The sequence below is a fragment of the Sparus aurata genome, chromosome 9 (genome assembly GCF_900880675.1).
Source record: "Sparus aurata chromosome 9, fSpaAur1.1, whole genome shotgun sequence".
Lineage (NCBI taxonomy): Eukaryota > Metazoa > Chordata > Actinopteri > Spariformes > Sparidae > Sparus > Sparus aurata.
In genome coordinates, this window is record NC_044195.1 from 16,182,457 (window position 1) to 16,201,156 (window position 18,700).

General features: G+C 42.2%; 1 protein-coding gene and 1 long non-coding RNA gene across 18 annotated transcripts in view; both read left to right on the forward strand.

Annotated features, from left to right (window-relative positions):
* The first annotated feature begins 377 nt into the window (after positions 1 to 377).
* The window catches only part of LOC115588409 (nectin-3-like protein), an 81,158-nt gene continuing 62,835 nt past the window's right edge, over positions 378 to 18,700 (forward strand). For all 17 annotated transcript variants that reach the window (XR_003985339.1, XR_003985335.1, XR_003985337.1 and 14 more), the window contains exons 1-3: positions 378 to 562; positions 1,914 to 2,255; positions 2,349 to 2,651. Coding sequence is in view for 8 of the 17 variants with exons in the window: in XM_030429019.1 (XP_030284879.1) it covers positions 448 to 562; positions 1,914 to 2,255; positions 2,349 to 2,651 (760 nt within the window). In the remaining 9 variants the exon portion in view is untranslated. The remainder of the gene's footprint in view (positions 563 to 1,913; positions 2,256 to 2,348; positions 2,652 to 18,700) is intronic.
* LOC115588413 (uncharacterized) lies at positions 3,683 to 7,169 on the forward strand. The gene is made up of 6 exons (XR_003985344.1): positions 3,683 to 4,025; positions 4,350 to 4,620; positions 4,773 to 4,906; positions 5,101 to 5,307; positions 5,414 to 5,630; positions 5,802 to 7,169. It is a non-coding gene; the product is annotated as an uncharacterized LOC115588413 (long non-coding RNA).

Sequence of the window (18,700 nt, forward strand, 5' to 3'; positions counted from 1 at the left end):
ATTTAATACCCAGCATGCTTTTCCACTGTGTTTATTGACTGCTGTATTGAAATTGAAGATTATTTTCAGGCCTGAACGGCAAAACAAACACATTTCCTGCACAAAATGTAAATCACATATTGTTTCCCACGTATCTTCCCCTTACAGCTATTTTTAATTATTTGTTTTTGTTGCTCTAGTCAAGGTTGAACAATGGCATTCAAGTATGTATAAGCTTTGTTAACATGATTAAATAATATGTCTACCTTAACATCCTGTTACAACTTAACTGTACTCACTCATACCTGTCTGAGTACCTCCCCTCTCCCTAATCCTGTTCCTCTTCCTTTGTATTAGTTTTAGATGCTTCATGCTTGTGGGAAAGTCCCACCCTCCTGAAAGCACCACGATGACGCGCCTGCAGAGCCTCGATGTGACTGTACACATCGACGGAATCGTCCCGGATGGATGGAGTCAACTTCTTTGTGTGTTTTCTACGATAAATTATGGAAACCGTGTTTCTTCAGGAGCAATACGATGTTTATACTGGTGTCAGCGACGATCTTGAGCGCACTTACAGAAGGTTTGTGAACCAAATGTTTTTTAAAAACATTATATTTAGCCTACAAGAACAGCAGATTCGGCGTGTCACTGTAAGCTAGCCAGTCTGTGGTTTCTGAGGAAAAAAGCAGTTGGTGAAATCATACAATACAGAGACATGGGATGCTAGTCTGAAAAAAATTTCCGCAGTGTATGCTGCAGTTAGCTAACGTACAACTAGCTCTATGTCGTCTTTTCATGGCAGACACACACATATGGGGTTAATCTTTTTGTATGTAAGAATAAGGTAAACTGAATTACGACCTGTCTCAGGTAACAATAGAGGAAGCTCAGGAGTCACAATGCCAAAAGTAATTTAAGCCAACGGACTGATTAAAAGCTGAAGATAAGGAGCAGCAGATAAGGGTATGTTTCTAATGTGTGGGGAGAGTTATTGAGTGTTCAGTTACCCAAACAAAAGTATGTTTATGATCCTCAAACACCTGTTAATCACCTGCATCCTGCTGCAATAGACAGTGAACAAAGGAACAAAGAAGACGAAGGAAGTCAGGCAATGAGAGGAATGTAGATCATCATCACATAGTATAGCAGACCAACTTCTCCATGCTTAGTTATTTTTTCTAATAGACTATATTCTAGAATAAAAATAATAAAAAAAAAAATACCGAAGCATGTTCATTGATTAAGTTACACAATATTAAAAATGCACAAAATGAAGGCAGGAACATAACTAGGCCTATATTGTCTAAATGACATCAGAGGACTGAAACAATAAACTTCACAAGGAATTTAATAATTACTTAAATTAAATGATCTTTTACTACGTAATGTTTTTTTTAAAAAAAAGGTTTTCATGTCATCATATATTAGACAACATATACACTGATAAAAATATCATCAGCCAACCAGTATATCAGAACAAAACACAAGGTTATCACACTGACATTCATTGTATCCTGTGTTTCTACAATCACATGGTCTAAAGTCAAGCAGATTATAGCCTACTAAAGTTTGCTTACAATATGTGGTTTATCAACACAGTCTGTTGAGGGATGGCGTTGTTTTAGATTCTTGGAGAAGTTTAGTCAGGTTCAACCTCAAATCCAGTTGTAGCTCAGTGGTCTCGCTAAGATGAATCAGACATGACGGAATGACAATATTTAGACTACACCCGGTACGCCCAAACTAAGTTTAAGTTTTAAAATGCCACTGATACACTGGTTTAGCACCGATACTGAGACGAAAAGATGTGATGATCTTTCTACAAGGAGGACGCCAGCTTACATCTTGCTAGATACCAAGTGTGTCTTTACTTGTGTGTGTGCCTTCTGACTTGAGATCTAAAGCCTGATGAAATTTTACACCCCTCACAGGTCTCCAGGTGATTGGAGGAAACAAGACGGTGGCCCAAGGAGAGACTGTTGTCTTACCCTGCAAACTCATTGACACCACGGAGACCCTCAGTCAGATTTCATGGCAGAGGACGACGCGAGGGAAACCTCGGAATGAAAATTTCTTCACCATCTTACCTAAAGATGGTCCAAAGTTTGTCGATGGCTATGATGAGCGATTTAGATATATTGGGATTTTTGATGACAACAATGGATCTCTCCAGTTATCTGATGTCACGCTGATGGATGAAGGCATCTACACGTGCATCTTCACCCTGTTTCCCAGCGGTAACCACAAGACAGAAATACCTCTAAACTTGCTCGGTATGATGCTCTGTTTATACAAATACTGTCTTTGTTTATTTATTATTTGATAATTCATATTTATATAATTGTTGTGTACTGTGACTGTTGTAGTGCCTCCAGTCTCAAGCCTGGAAGCTAATACTCCTGTTTTGGATGATAAGGAGGTTTTACTCGTTACCTGCACGGCTGCTGCTTCCAAGCCTCCTGCAGAGGTGAGGTGGCTCACTGGTGATCTTGCAGGAAAACTGAGGGCAACAACCAACTCCACTGAGCATGGCAATGGTACAACTACCACAATGAGCTCGCTGTTTGGAATACCGAGCAGAGAAATCAACCATCATTTGGTCCAGTGTGACGTCACCAACGCAGCCCTGGCGAATAAACAGACTCTGCCCTTCACCATACAGGTTCACTGTGAGTATACAAATGCTTCCATTCATCTATTAATTATGCAACTAACAGCTACAGTTGGGTGACGAATTAAAGGAAGAACCAACATAAAGTGCATACCTGCAAACTTGTCGCTTTTCTGCGGGGGGCGGGGGGAGGCTGCCCTGCAGGCTAGAATTGCGAAACATTATTGGATAATTCTTATAATTGACGTTTCTCTGGGCCAATCGGAATCTCAGCACTTGCTTTAGAATCTTGAAGCACACAGCGCCAGCTGAGCTCGCCATTGGATGAGACGCCTGGCTATCGCGCGAATCTGATAACTCTATCTCTCTGGTCTGATGGAAACGCTCAACAATTTCAAGGAACTATCTTGTGTTAAATTCGAGGTAAGTCAAGCTTTTTGGAGCAAAAACAACAGCTATTTCTTTGCTTGATTCAATTAACTTTAGCTACCGCTTTTTTGATGTGATATAATATTGTATTTTTAGGACCAAGTCAACGCCGAGTACTGCATGAACGTAGACCTTGCATAAACTTAGCCTATGCTTCGAGCAAAATGGCTAATGTTAGCTAGCAAGACAAGCGTACCTGATGCTGGCATTTCCATTAGCAAGATAGCAATCTTACCAGCCAGCTAACGTTAGTCTTTCAGCTAGCTAGCTTACCGTAAAATACCAAATAACAGCCGGGGCGTTGATTTGTTTCAATCACTTAACAAACCTGGCGGCAATTTGGGACAGGTGTTTAATTCCTTAACGAGAATCTTTTGCACAATATTGACCAGATATCAGGACGGCAGCTAGAGTAAACCTATGGGGGCAGACATAACCGAAAGTGAAACTTAAGGATGTCTGTCCCATAGGTTCGCTTTAGCTGCCGTCCTGATATCTGGTCAATATTGTGCAAAAAAAAATTCTCGTTATTTTTCCTACTGACAGCACTCGGTTACCTCGATCAACAGGGATATGAGTTAAAAACGGCTGAAGTTCTCCTTTAACAATGGTCTTCTCATTTATACAGGTGCTTTCCATTTTGGTGAGCTATTATAACCCAGAGAGGAAGGCTGTTGATGTGGAGCACCTTGGGTCGTTTGAAATAGTTAAGGTCACCGCAGCAGTCCTGGAGAATGCCCTGGACAAGTTTTTCACAGACAACGATATCCCGTGGTCCAACTTGGTGTGCATGATGATGGATTCGTGTGCGATGATGCGAGGCAGCCAGACGGGCCTGGAATCAAGAGTGCGACACAATGACTGCCCAGAGCTTCTAGATATCGACGGGGACTTGTGCCATCACATTCATAATGCGTCAAAGAGATTTTCCAGTCCTTTCAACGGTCATCTAGAACAGCTCTTCAGTGACCTTCATGTTGATCACAAGTGGGCTTCTGACCAGGTAAATTCATTCAGGGGTGTAGAGCACTTCTATAGCTCTTTTCCACCTTGACAGCACTCAATGGCGTCTTATTCGCCCATTCACTCCCACTCACACACCAATGGCAACAACTGACATGCAGCTACCCTGCTCATTAGGATCAATTTGGGTTTCAGTCTCTTGCCCAAGGACATTTTGACATGTGGGCAGGAGGAGATAGGATTTGAACTGCTGACACTTTGGTCATTTGATGGCCATTAGATGGCCTTAATATTGTCCTCTGATTCATGAATATCATATGAGACTGAATCATAACTTGAGACATGTGTTCTTTCTGTTTGTCAGCGGGCTTACCTCCAAGAGATCTGTGAATACATGCGCATTCCTGGATCAACTCCAAAGAGATTTGTCCAGCATCGTTGGCTGTCATGTTATGATGTTGGACTCAGCACTCAGACCATGCTTCCTGCTTACAAGGTCCTGTACTTTGGGTTCATGAATGAAGAAGACAAGGCTCTCTACAAAGAACCTTTGGAACAACTCTATGCTGCTCACCATGTGAATGAAAAGGCCCAGAGACGCATTCAGTCTTTTCACAAGGAACTCAGCGGGAAAGGTAAATCGATCCATTGCGGTTGTAGATTGGCTGGATAATGTGGACAAATTAATGGGAATATCTATGGTGTGTCCACATTGGCCTGCATGTTCACTATCTGACATTTGCTTTGGTAAATCAACAAACAAGAGCTTTGATATATTCTCTTCCAGGAATGACACAGCAGGGCAAAGACTGAAAGCAGCGGTTGGTCAAGAAACTGTGGCATGAAGACACCAAAACAGAGCTCCAGAGTGTCTACACAGGTGTCCTGGCTATTCTGAAAGAATACATCAGCGTGTTCCAGGTATATTAAATACTGTTTTACAACTATGTTGTATCATAAAGCTTAGATTTAAAATGCTTTTTTTAAATGCTACCCCAGAGGTATTTTAACATCTTTTATTTTATGTTACCAGTGTAACTGGCTGTGTCTTACTCTGCTTGTATGGTGGAAATTCATATCCATCTCTCACTTGCACAATATTACTACTTCCTCAGAGTCGTGACACCCATGTGCACAAGTTGCATGACAAGCAGCTGCAGGTTTTCACCAACTTCTTTGCATGCTTTGTGAAGCCAGAACACCTGCCACCAATCCCCAGGACCCTGGCAGGTCTCGAACTCAAGGGAGACAAACTGCTGCCTGCAACAGACGTGTATGTGGGTTGAGTGGCAGATAGATTCAGACGGGAGCATCCTCAACCTGTGAGTGGTTTAAAATTAGTTACCTAACTTTTGGACCAAAGCCATTTTATTGCCAATGATAAAGGAGCACAACTATACCAGTGTGTTATTGTCAATATTTATACAGCTGCCGAAGCCCTTGCTGGACCAAGTACTCCAGGGATACATGTATTGCATGTGGGGAATACCTGCAGAGCAAGCTGCCACTGGAGAGCATGACCCTGCAGTGTCTGTCTGCTGTTGACCCTATTGCAAGGGGGCACTCCAAGACTGGACATCTACTGAGACGACTTGCAGAGATGTTAAACCAGTTTCTCCCTGCTGATGTGGATGTTCAGCAAGAGGTTAGCTGGATAATGCACTTCCCTAATGTTAGTATGTAATGCTTGTTTGTGAGTCTTGTGTGGATGCTTTTGATATTTATTGTTGCTGTTTATTTTTTAACCCTATATTTTGCTGCTGTGGAGGTTAAATGTCCCTGGTGGGATAATTAAATGGCTCTTATCTTATCCTAGGTTCTCCAGTATGGCGTAGACCAGAGCCTGCCAACTTTCAAAGAAGGAGATGATGCTGTCAGCTGGTAGGCAGCTGTCTTTGAAACTGGAAGGTACCCTGGTCTCAGCATGGCAGTAAAGGCAGCGTTGTCCGTGTTCCATGGGCCACTGGTGGAGTCTTCATTTAGTTTCATGTCTGACATCATCGACCCAAGAAGTGGCAGCATGAACATTTCCACTATGAGTGCTATCCAGACAGTGAAACACACCTTGCTGACCCGGAAGCAGACAGCAGTGGAGATGTTCAGAAGGGAAGACCAGAAGTATGGGCCAGTGGACCAAAAGATGTGCCACAACATCATGTCGGCTGGAACCAAAGACAAATCTCTGAGGAAGCAGGCAACCTTAAAGAAGATGGAAAGAAGGAGGGAGTTTGACTGCCAGCCATCCTCAAGTGCTGCCGCTGCAAGGAGAGCAAAAGGCAGAAGAGGAGGCGCTGGCCAGAAAGCAGCATGCAGCCAAACAGTGCAAGAGAGCTTGTGAAACACTTGTCCAGGCTAAAAGACAAAAAAAAAAAATGTTTTTTATCAGAGAGTGTGAGACATAATTTTCACACATGGATTGGCCACCGCAGAGTCCAGACCTTAACCCCATTGAGAATCTTTGGAGTGTGCTGGAGAAGGCTTTGCGCAGTGGTCTCACTCTTCCATCATCAATCCAAGATCTTGGTGAAAGATTAATGCAACTGGTCGTAAATAAATCTTGTGACATTGCAGAAGCTTCTCCAAACAATGCCACAGAGAAATGCGTGCCGTTATCAAAGCTAAAGGCAGTCCAACGAAATATCAGTGTGTGACCTTTTTTTTTTTTTTTGGTTGCGCCTTTTTTTTGGCCAGGCAGTGTATGTTGCAAAGGGTTACTCAGGTCGCAGGAATCCGCTTGTTAAGTCTGACGTCACGCGTGACCTAACATCCATTTCTGGGTCCAAACGCTCCGTCAGAACAACAATGGCGGAACCTGTGAACCTTTTCACAATAACTTCCTTCTTTAGCGAGGCACCATTGAGGGTTAAAAAGGGTCTAAATTCTTTTAACTCCAATAGAGTGATCAGTGTAGCTGTTTTGCCAGGTGGTATAATCAAGGGTAGCGTCCAGGCATCCATGAAAAATATTTACGAGGTTGAGGTGAGTTAGAAGTTAGCAGTAAGCTAGCTAGCGAGTTGGACTTTGGAAAGCTCAGTTTGTAAAGAGGATCCCCTGATTACGTGGTGGCTTGTCCTCTGTCAGCATTCTCATTGTAATGCAGTGCAGCCAGGTAGAGTCTTGAACAGTAAAAAGACAATCAAACATGAAAACAATTGCAAGAAATGGGCAAATGTTCTCAACAAGTAATCACAGTTTCATTTACCTGCACAGCATTCCCAGATATGGATAGGAGTAACACATGACAGCACTGTTAATGTATAAATTCAAGCACTAAAGGCTGTAACAGCTTATTGTTACACTTGATCAAAAGCAATTTGCAATCTAGAACACTACAACCCTTCACTTCTGTAATGTGAATGAAGAGTCCTACAAGAGAGTTGTGTGCCAACACTGCGTCTTTGAGGTGGCTCAGTCTGGCAGCCAATATCTCTTGTAGTCCTAGCAGGTAACTGTAATGATGTACTGGCCTATATTAAAAAAGAGGAGTGACATCAACTTTATCTTACATGTAGGCTATAGCTTTGCCAACAGCCACATAAAGCATAAAAAAGGATTACTCATAAATAAACTCCAGGAGAAGAAACTCATTAAGCAGAATGGTTGGCTTGGAGTGTAAATTGTGCTGTGATGTAGCAGTCAACCAAACACTTGTTTTGTCCTGGGCTATGCTAACATATTCCAGTTTAGAAAACATTTTCAAATGCATTATTTCACAAAATCCCGAAAACTTAGACCCGGCGGAGGGTGTGTGTATGTACTGCTTGACCGACCGGGGCTCTGGGTTTGCATGTGGAGACCATGCTGATTGCTAACTAGAAGCTAGCAGGTAGCGTTAGCTTGGAAGCTAGCGGTTAGCGTTAGCTTGTACTGTGTGGCAAAACACTGCTTGGTTAGTTTGTGTAAAATTGCAAAATAAACACAGCTAAATATTTGTACATTCAAACATTTCCCTAAGACATGCATTAAATAATTTGCAAGATTATAAACATACTACACAGAATGATTCTGCTGTAGCACTAACTTGTGGTGTGGTCAGAGAAGCTAGTGGTTAGCTGCTAACCTTACCTTGTTCTCAATGGCAAAACACACACTACATCATGCACAAGTTCACCCTAATCTACAAAAGAAACACACAGCTAATTATTTGTATACTTACATGTCCCTCGTCTGCAGGTATTCCACGCAAATTTCTCCCGACTAACGTTAATACTGCCTTGTACTGACCGAGGTTGGAGAAACTGTCAGTCTGGAAGTGGTTAGCACACACACCAACAGTTTTTGCTAACTGTAGCTGGGACGTTGCCTTAAAAAATGAATTAAATCCATGCCGCTTTTCTGTCCTCTGCTGCTGGTACACGATGGAGTGTTGTGTGCTCGTCTTTACAGCCAACAACAGAACACTTCGCGTTGGGCTCCAACGTGGTGCCTTCATAACATAATAGTGGATCTCCCAGAAGGTAACGCTGTAGCTGGTGGCTGGAGACACCGTAGGTATGCTGTGATGGGAAGGGAAGGTGGGTGAGAATATTCAGATGATCGGTCAATGACGTCAGTAACCGAAGCCAAATTTGTCTCACCCATCTGGAAACTGCAGGGAGACACTAGCCCCATTCACACTGCCGTTTGCATGCCGGGATTCTGCGCCAATTCTCCGCACCCTCCTCTGTGTGAAAGTTTCAGATGCAGAGAGGGGGGAAATTTCGCTCCGGCGCTGATCCTCCTCTGGAGGTAGTGTCAGGGCCACATTATTGGTGAACCTGACTAGTCTGATAACTACACAAGTCCTTCACTCAACTAAATACAGAGAAATGTCCCACAAAGCAACGTTACATGACCAGACAAAAGTAACGTCGTAACTGTAACTGTCTTTGGCAATTTATATGAAGAAAAAAAACCACAGCTGTACGTGGAGAAGCGTCTGTCCTCCTGTCTGACCTCCTGCCTGTCCTACAGACTCTTTGTCACATTTCTGCCCGAAAAACAGCGTCCGTCACCGGCAAAAAACTTTAACTCACAGAGTGTTTGTGATGAAAATAAATCACCGTGACCATCAGTCCCCCGGACCGAGACTTCAGGGAACTTTCCCCCCGAAAACGGCCTCCGTCCCCACGAGTGAGGGAGTCAGACAGCGACCTGTTTACTGATGGTGATTATGTAATCATGTAATTTAGCGCGAAAAACGTAACTTTGTCACTTTCCAGGATGTTTGGTGGGTCAGTATCTCAATTACTACACATTATAACAGCATCCATATGATTGTAAACTGTCCACAGGTTTAGATTGACAGGGGGAACACCTGGGAAACACAGGCGTCATCAACATGACGTGTACCGTCACGCCTCTTTAGGAGCCGCAGCGCTGGCTTTCTGTGTGAATTACACAGCAGTAAGGCGGAGATGCTTCGCTCTGTGTGAATCACCATCGGCGGAGAATTGGCGAACCACCGCTCTGGAGATGATGCGAATACCCTGTGTAAAAGGGCAACTGTCACAAATCTGCATCTCCCTCAAAAAAACACAGATGATCTTTTTTCAAAGTTTCTATGCGTGTGGCAGCACCATAGACCCAAAATAACACCCCAAATCCCAGAAAAGGTCAGTTTTTCATAATATGGGACCTTTAATGATGATAGTAGAGAGCTGTATAACACTTGGTCCAAAATCTCCCATAGATGTTCAGTTAAGTTTAGATCTCTTGACACCAAAGGCCTTAGCACATGATTCATATCCTTTTCATGCTGATCAAACTACTCAGTGAGCCCTTGTCCCCCTATGGATGGGGATAGTGTCATTCTGGAGGAGACCACTTCCATCTTGACTGAAAAGTTTTATCATAGGATAAAGTTGTTCACTCAGAACAACGTACGATGATATTTAGGGAACAAGTGGATGCAAACCATGCCTGTGAAATGTCCACCACTGCATAACAGAGCAACTGTAACCCCGCACTGTAGGGGTCATGGGGAATATGGTGATAGATGACTTATGTGTGATCAATCTCAAGAAGTTTCTCTTCTGCTTTTTTTTTGTACATATCACACCAATGCACATGCATCAGGGTCATAAAACGTGCTGTCGACCAAAATATCCAACCATGTTAACCAATCTTTTTTTTCCTCATGGATGTAAATGCAGAAGCACTTTAGTTACATTTCTTATTAAAGCTCAAGCCAGTCTGTATGACTCATACCCCTTTTCCACTGGTCAAAAACCCCACTTCAACCCGCAAATATCTGGCTTTTGTGTGCAACATGAATGTGAGAATTTGCAATTTACAACTGGGTCAATTGACTCTGCTGTAGACACAGGTTTTTATAACTTCCGCTCAGCTTCAATCTAAATGCAAGACACGGGTGAACATATTAAATTCTGCCACACGAAGTGATGATGTGTTATCATCAACTGGTGGTGGCCAGTAAACAAAGAAGGAATTTGGGATGCAGTCTATACTTTATTACTTTTATTTTGGTGGAAAAGCAGTATAATGCTCCTACCATCCATGCCTCAACAATGTCCCCTCTTTCAGCAATGTCCAATGTTAAGTTTATGCATATAGCACCTTCCAAGAACAGGCGACACAAAGCATTGCACAAAGTAGGGTAGGGCAGGTTTATCAGAGGATGCAAATTCAGAATTCACTGGGCCTGCTTATCATTTAACCTGTGTCACTGGCCTTCATGGAGAGAGACACTGTCTGCATTTGCACAGTGAGTGAGCAAAGCTGTTGCGAAGATAGGCAGCAGATACTGCAAAGCTGAAGTTGCATAACATCACAATCTTACAACATGCATGCACAGTTTTCCCTGTCAAACCACTGAAAATGCATTGCCTAACTCCAAATCCTGCTTAAATAAAAGGACAGTAATAGCATCAGTACCATAAGTAAATGTGCATAAGGACCAATTTCAGAATATTATATCCCAATACCAGATAAAATGTATTGATACATTCATCACTTCGATGTCGCAGCTGTTAAAGGTGGGGCTCAGTAGTTCATTACTTTATACTTCTTGGTAGCTTCATGTCTGGGTATTCAACGGGGTTTATGTAATAATGAAATCAGTGTACCTATTGTAGCCAAGACCATTATCGTTTCCTAAACCTATCCAAGTATTTATTTTGTCTAAACCTAAACAAAGGGACTTTTTCCTCAGCTTAACCAAACTGTGACATTTCATATTAACTATGTAATGTTCTTTGATGATAGTGTGGGTATTTTGTTGTGGGGTTGGATGAACCTAACTCTGATGACCATTGTCTTAAAGTAGTAAGCTTCAGTATCATGTAGCATTACAGGAAAACAGAGCATGATTGAGATTCTAAATGTATTACAGTGATCTTAGAAGTGTCACCAGTGACATTTTACAGCCGTGCCCTTTCATCTCGTTTCCTGGTTTTTGTCAGTCTCCATTAGTGTTGCTTCATGTTTCCACAAAGGCTGTGGAAGGACAAGAAAGACAAGAGTCCTCAGAGATGAGGACAGGAACTGGAATAGAGCCAAAGGGCATAAAGGGTTTTAGACAGTATTAGAAGCTAGCCAGTTATCTTACTAGCCGGCCTGTCAGCCAGCTAACAGCAAAGGACGTTTAACAGAGTCAGAAAGTAGCAGATATTTCAATTACAACTTAGATGTTGGAATTTATGGCTTGTTTTTTTTATTTCATGTATTCATGCTTCTACGTTGAGTGTTACAACACATCCAGGGTTTTCCCTGCCATTATAAGGCTTAGGTGCGGCGCCCAAGCATTTTTGCCTCCCGTCCCCCGGCTGACGGAGTTGATGACCGTCTGTCCATCCGTCCGTGTCGCCCCCCCCCGGACTGACGTTGACGAACGTTCGCACAAGACTTATGTATGACTAGTTCATTTAACATAAGTGGAAATCACCAGGGGGCACAGGGGAGCCGAACCCCCTATTCCAGGGGAAACCAGGGATTTGTCCCCATCACTGAAAACATATAACAAAATTATGTAGTAATGTCTTCAAGAACACTGGGGCTAATTAAAGTTGCAAAATTCTATTTTTAAAAATGGGTTCCCCCCTTAATAAGCCTCAAAGTGGCTTGGTCAACTGCCCATCAACCTCCACCCCCACAGGCATTAGTGCTCATTACAGGGATCTGTGGAGCAATCTCTTGGAGTATGTTGGTGGTGCTGGCTGACCACATTAAGTAGCTAGTTTGCAAAAATTACCTTTTCCCCTTCAAAAATCGCCTTTGAAAATGTTTGTTGTCCTCCCCGTCAGTGAAGTGAAATATCTGCCCTAACTGATGCAGACATTTCCATACACACATGTAGCCCCACACAAGTTGGGGGTGATGGTGCATGTGTTGCTGGGGGTGGACGCTGTTCACATAATCGTGTCCCAACTCTACACAAATGGTGAAGCAACTGTTACAAAGTCCCTACCCTAACAAATGTAGTCTCGCCTGTCTCAAAGAGCCTCACCCTACAGCCCAACTTCATGTCTTAGGTGTTGGCAGCCAGTAATGAGTGGGCAGGCAACAGACTGAGCTCACTGAATGTGAACCCATAACCACTATGGCATCATTTTTCTAAGCCACACCTACATTTCTTTTGGTGAAAACATTTCATGGATTCCATTCCGAACCACTCAAGTGTGGAAACGCCTAAAGACAAGTAACAGCTGAAACGATGCCTTGGTCACACATAGGGATGTATACTGAGGACCGGTACTTTTTGGTGTCCGGCTCCTAATTGGGTCGGTACCAGGGTAAGATTCTGGACAAACGGTACTGTTATCGGTACTTAAACAAAAACAAAAAAAAACCACATATTTTTTTGATGATTTGTTATCGGTTTTTGACATGGATGGTTTCTGAATGTCTACCCAACCGTAATGACTATAAACTTTACAACAAACTCCGTGACTTGATGTCACAGAAACGAAACCGGTTGCCGCTGTCACAGCGCTGCAGTCTTTAGCGTTAGCCGGGCTGCTAGCCAGGCTGCTAGCCAGGCTGCTAACTGTACTTGCTTTGTTATAGCAATCAAACACGGCGCACTCCTTTAGCTTCATACTACGCTCCAAGTGTTTGGTGATGTTGCTTACCCCGAATTTCCCCTGCATACTGCCACGTTACGGCTCCGATCCGGTTTTGCTCTGCCGCCTGGTAACCCCCACCGGTTGCGTTTTGAGTCAGCCACGGCACAGTACTGTAGACAGCTGGCATCGCGAGGCCGAGGAGTTTCCGCGATAATCACATAATCACTTGTGATCCCAGTTATAGGTTTGTGTCATAAAAACAACAACAGGAAGTGTTCCCGACCAAAGGATTAGTAGAAGAGCTTGTGTTTGTCTCTTTTTTGAGATTTGTGTGCTGGTGTCAACACGGACTGTTTTATTTTGAAAAGTAACCGGATGTTATATTGATATTTCGGTACTTGACTTCCTGTCTGCTCGGTGCTAAATTCAGCTGAATTGCTGCGTCGTGCTCCAGCATCCGCCAGATATGAAAGTCCTGGTTATCTGTTCCGGAGTATTTGTATTTGCATAGCTTCTCCTCTGTTGAAGCTTTATTATTACCTTGTGGTAATAAAAGGTTGAATCTTTTGACATCTTGTAAAGTCTTTATTTTTTTTTTACACAAAATTACATGTTGTAGTATCGGTAAGAGTATCGATAAGTATCGGTACCGATAAAGAGTATCGGTATCGGTATTGATAAAGTCCTAACGATATACATCCCTAGTCACACATAACTACTGAGTGACAGGGTCACACATGACCGGATCTTTCACCAGGATGCTTCCTTGTCTGTTCATAGTAATACAGGAAATGATGCGTAAGATACCGCACTTAAGACTGCAGCCGCATTTTTGAACATTATTTAGAAAAGGTTTTCTTCTTCTTACAAATAAAATTGCACACCAGTTGTACACACAGCAGTGTGTGATTAGGGCTGATAAATCCCACATTATAAACCACCATGCTTGTGCATGTTTGGGGACATTTGCATTCAGAGACGTCCCAAATATTCCTTTCCCAATCTATGGCCAACTTCAGCTGGCTGGTTGTCAAATTTGAATTGAAAATGTCACTTTCCACATTTCCTTGGTGCATTACATTTGCATACAAACACCAGCAAAAAGTGGCAGCCTTTATTACAATTACAAGGGCAGGTTCTCTTTGATTAGGGTGGCTTGTGTGGATAAAAGTTCATCCACACAAGTGTGGGTACCCAAGGTAGGGTAGTGGACGTTGGACTGTTCGTTGACTCTGACCCACGAAACAATGGTCATGTCTCTCACAGCAGCTGTACAGAAGCTTGTTGCATGCATGGCGTCCCAAACACGAAGATATACCATGATTGATATCTTTTGAGCATCTGTGAGGCATTGGGGAGCTTTCAGATCCTGTGTTTGAACAGTTCACGTCTAGCGACCATGCGCCAATTTGCCTCTTAATGTGGGGGCTAAAATTAGGACTTTAATCCTGTATCCTAATAGTGTGAACCCCACATAAAGTTGGATTACCCTACTTAAGGGCAGAAGTTAAGTAACCAGTCTCATCTTCAACTTGGAAAGTATCAGACTCGTCGACGAGGAATCAGTGGATAGTCAGAGATTGATCAAGAGGCCCAGGACTGTTTTTGGACATTTTGGTGCCCCGGGCCAGTTGTCTATTGGCGATCTTGAGAGTTTTTATCTTTCTATCATAATATTTTATAATAATTGTAAACCATCTCTCTATAAAAGCAAGAAATCTCTGTCTGTCTGTCTGTGTGTCTGTGTGTGTGTGCCTCAAATACCTTTGTCAGGATCAGACTGACCTGAGATTTTCAACATGGCTGCTGCGTGGTTTAAGGGTGTGCAACATCGGATGTGTTTGGACTATAATGATACTGTTAATAAATTATTTCATTGCATTGTCAACCATAGCCACATGCGCACCAGAGCCAATCACTGCACACCATAGCCACATGTGCGAGATAGCCAATCACTGCAGAGCCCTCCCCCACGAAACACCTTAAAGGGATATTCCGGTGTAAGTTTAATCCATGGTCTAAATCACAGTGAAACTGTGTTAGACTTCCTCTCGAGAGATCAAGTTTGCAGACCGCTAGCTAACGTAGTTTTAGCATCCTCAGAAACGACCGCACGGCAACAATACATTGCAGTAAATGGGTCCAAATATAAAACCGCCATCAAAATGCCACAAATAATGCTCAGAACAGCACCAAACTTCGAGTGCAGTAGAGTTCCGCAGCTCAATGATGATCATTACTGCGCGACTCTACTGCACTCGGTAATCAACTCACAGGGCTTCCCCACAACAAGGAAGGCTTCTCGGGTGGTGAGTTTTGTTTATCTTTTCCGATAAATCCGGCAATGATATCAAATGTTTGATGCCTCGAAATATGTGCTGGGACCCTGTTTCTAATGTTGCTGAAGTTTGGTGCTGTTCTAAGCATTATTTGTGGCTTTTTGATGGCGGTTTTATATTTGGACCCATTTACTGCAATGTATTGTTGCCTGCGGTCTTTCTGAGGATACTAAAACTACGTTAGCTAGCGTTCTGCAAACTTGATCTCTCGAGAGGGAGTCTAACACAGTTTCACGGTGTGTTAGAACATGGATAAAATTTACACCGGAATATCCCTTTAAGAAACAAGCGGATTTAAACCTGCAGCGGAACGAGCTTGACCGGGATTTTGCCGGCGGTTCGGTCCTGTTCTGTGCATCTAAACTGACTGTTGTGGATTAATGAGACTGAATGAGTCCGGACCGAGTCTGTTCCGGTCTAAGGAGATCTGGATACGCGAGGACAACAAACTGGAATTGGAATCTGTGGATGTTCGTGTGTAGCTAGCTGGTAGCCCACCCCCATGCCTCACCTCCTGAGTCGACAGACGCGCCGGCGCGTCCAAAACCGGGTTTCCAATAAATAATGTCCGCCACACTTTTCCACGAACATTGCCATTACATTTGCTTTGTGTCTGGTGCAGGAAGAAATGAAGCTCAGTGCAAATTAATGCAGGGCACAGTAGTCATAAGCCCCAGCTGTAGTCAGCTTATGGCGGGGGGGGGGGGGTATGCACTGCGCTCCCGAGATTGACCTAGCATGCTGCTTGTCAAATCCGGGGAGCTCCTGGAGCCAAGCCCTCTGCGCCAAGCCTAACTGTATATAATTTTTCACAATAAATTATTTAAGCAAATGACGAGAGTGTTCCTGAATGAAACGGTAAAAACAGGCTTTTATCACGAAAGTGTCCGCAAGCAGGAAGTGTTTGCTAGCAAAAAAACATGTTCCTATTGGTGGAAAAGGCACCACACCAACCAATCGCAAAATGATATGGCAAAACACGTGATTTGGTTGCTGAGGAACGGGGAAGTTGTGGGAGGGACGGCGGCGAAAGAGTGACAGCAGCAGTGACGGTGATAGAGATAACGAGTTTTGAGAGTTGAGAGATTTGTGACATAGCGTGTTTGGAGTGTATAGTTAGTGTGTTATGCAGCATTTGGTGTAGTGTGTTTAGTCTATAGCGTAGTCGTTTTTTTGTGTTGTGAGTCAAAACAACGAGGAAACAGCTGAATGTGGAGCAGGCAGTGCAGCTGGATTGCATTTAAATTCAAAAACATATGCACAAATTTACCAAACAACAATTTATATTTGCATTATAAGTAATAAAAATGGTTTGTTAAATATATTTGTGGTTTTCACAATAAAAAGTCTAACTTTTTCCTACTCTGATTTTATGTTTTTTTTGTGATTTTAGGTCCATTGTGTCCATATAGTATGTCTAAATGAAACAATAACTGTACATTCACACATGTGAGGTTGTGCTGAAAATAATGACACCAAACAAGGCAAGGTAATAGTTTTAAGGTGAAATATAATGGTAAAATCAAAAGTAGTCAAAAACGGCCGATGATATCCTTGACGTCCCACCTTCAGACACAGCCTCGTTTGGCCATCCATGAAAACGATAATTAACCTCCCACTTTTCTATAAGAATACATCCTCCCTACGTCCAGTGCACTAGTAATCTATAATTCTAGTTAATTTGACTAATATCACATGACCAAAACGTCACACTTAGCTCTGGAAGTTAATATGTAGCAGTTTGATTTAAGATCATTTTGCCACATAAGAACATGAATAACAATAACACAACTAAGAAGACAATGTAAAAGGAAGGATTAAACTATTGATAAAGACAAAGAAAAGAAAATAACAAAACAAAACAAGAGAACAACACAATGACAGGTGACTACTCAATGACAGTAACTAGTAGGTACCAACAGCTGTCTGTCAGCCTAATGACCGTTTCACACTGGACAAAAACTAACATCAGCTTACATCTGACTTTGTCTAATGTGAATGTGTACAGTAGAATTTACTCCCGTGTCATTTGACTTTGCGGAAGTAACAGGTGTTTATCGGCTCCAGCTCTGATCAGCAGTGATGAAACCACAACACCTTGGTGGACAACCTTGTCAGGCGCTGGCTGGTTAACACTCTATCTTCATCTCTGTTCAAGCAACGTTGGAACATTGTTCAGTGCTAATGAGAAATTCAAGATGTTTAACTGCCATTAGTGGCTTCCTTGTCACTCAGCCTGAGTCAGCTGCTTGATCGGTACTGCGCAAGATGTCTCACTCCTTCCCTTATCGTCTCCTGAAAAAACGTGTCAAATTGAGAATATAATTCATTGAGATTTTTCTGAATGTACTCTAACCCTCTGGCCTTGTTCGTTTTTACTTCCCTCTCAGCTTGTTCGTGGCCAAAAATGGCCACCAACAGATTGAGTCAGTAATTTTTGGGATTTTGTATGTTTTTTGATGCTTTTATTGCATAAAATGTTTAATTAACATCAGTTCTTGTCATAAGTAAAAAAAAAAAAAAATCATTTTTAATTTTTTAACCCCTCAAATGCCAATTTGTTTGCACAATGCGCTTGTTGGAAAACTACCACAAAAATTATCACTGCCTATCTTCTCAGTGCTACCGGTTTATCTTGTATTATCAATAACAAAGTCTGAAATATGTAACTGATTAACACCAACATTGATTATTATGCATTGTTATTTTTGTGCAGGGAAGGCAAAGTAGAAAAAACTCCCTCTCAGCTTGTTCGTGGCCAAAAGTGTCCACCTCCTGTTTACATTTTCAAAATGCTATAAAACTAATATATATATTGAAAATAGTTTTTTAAATTTGCATCAGTCCTTGTCATGAAAACTAAAATTTCATTCAAATTTAGAATTTTAACCCTTTAAATGCCTATTAGATAACATAATGCTGATGATTTGTAAGGGAGAATAGCATTAAATCAGCATGTTTTTACAAAATAATACATGCTACCTAAATTATTCTTTAACCATCATTGCAGCTAAATGGTTGTCAATAATAAGCAGTATCAATGATTTTTATGCTTCATTAGTTTTTTGTGCAGTGGCAGAAAAAACATAAAAACTCCCTCTTAGCTTATGCATGGCCAGAAGTGTCCACCTCCTGTTTGCTTACAAAATGCTATATACAAACACTATATACTGAAAATATTTGCTCCTTTTTTCAAATTTGACATCAGTCCTGATCATGAAATCCAAAATTTTAATCAATTCCAGAATTAACTGGGTGGTTTTCCCATGTAAATCTCCATGCTCCAGGCATAGGAGGTTGCCACATCACAGGTGAACCAGATTTTAATGCCATACTGTGCAGGCTTGTTGGGAATATATTGTAGATGTCAG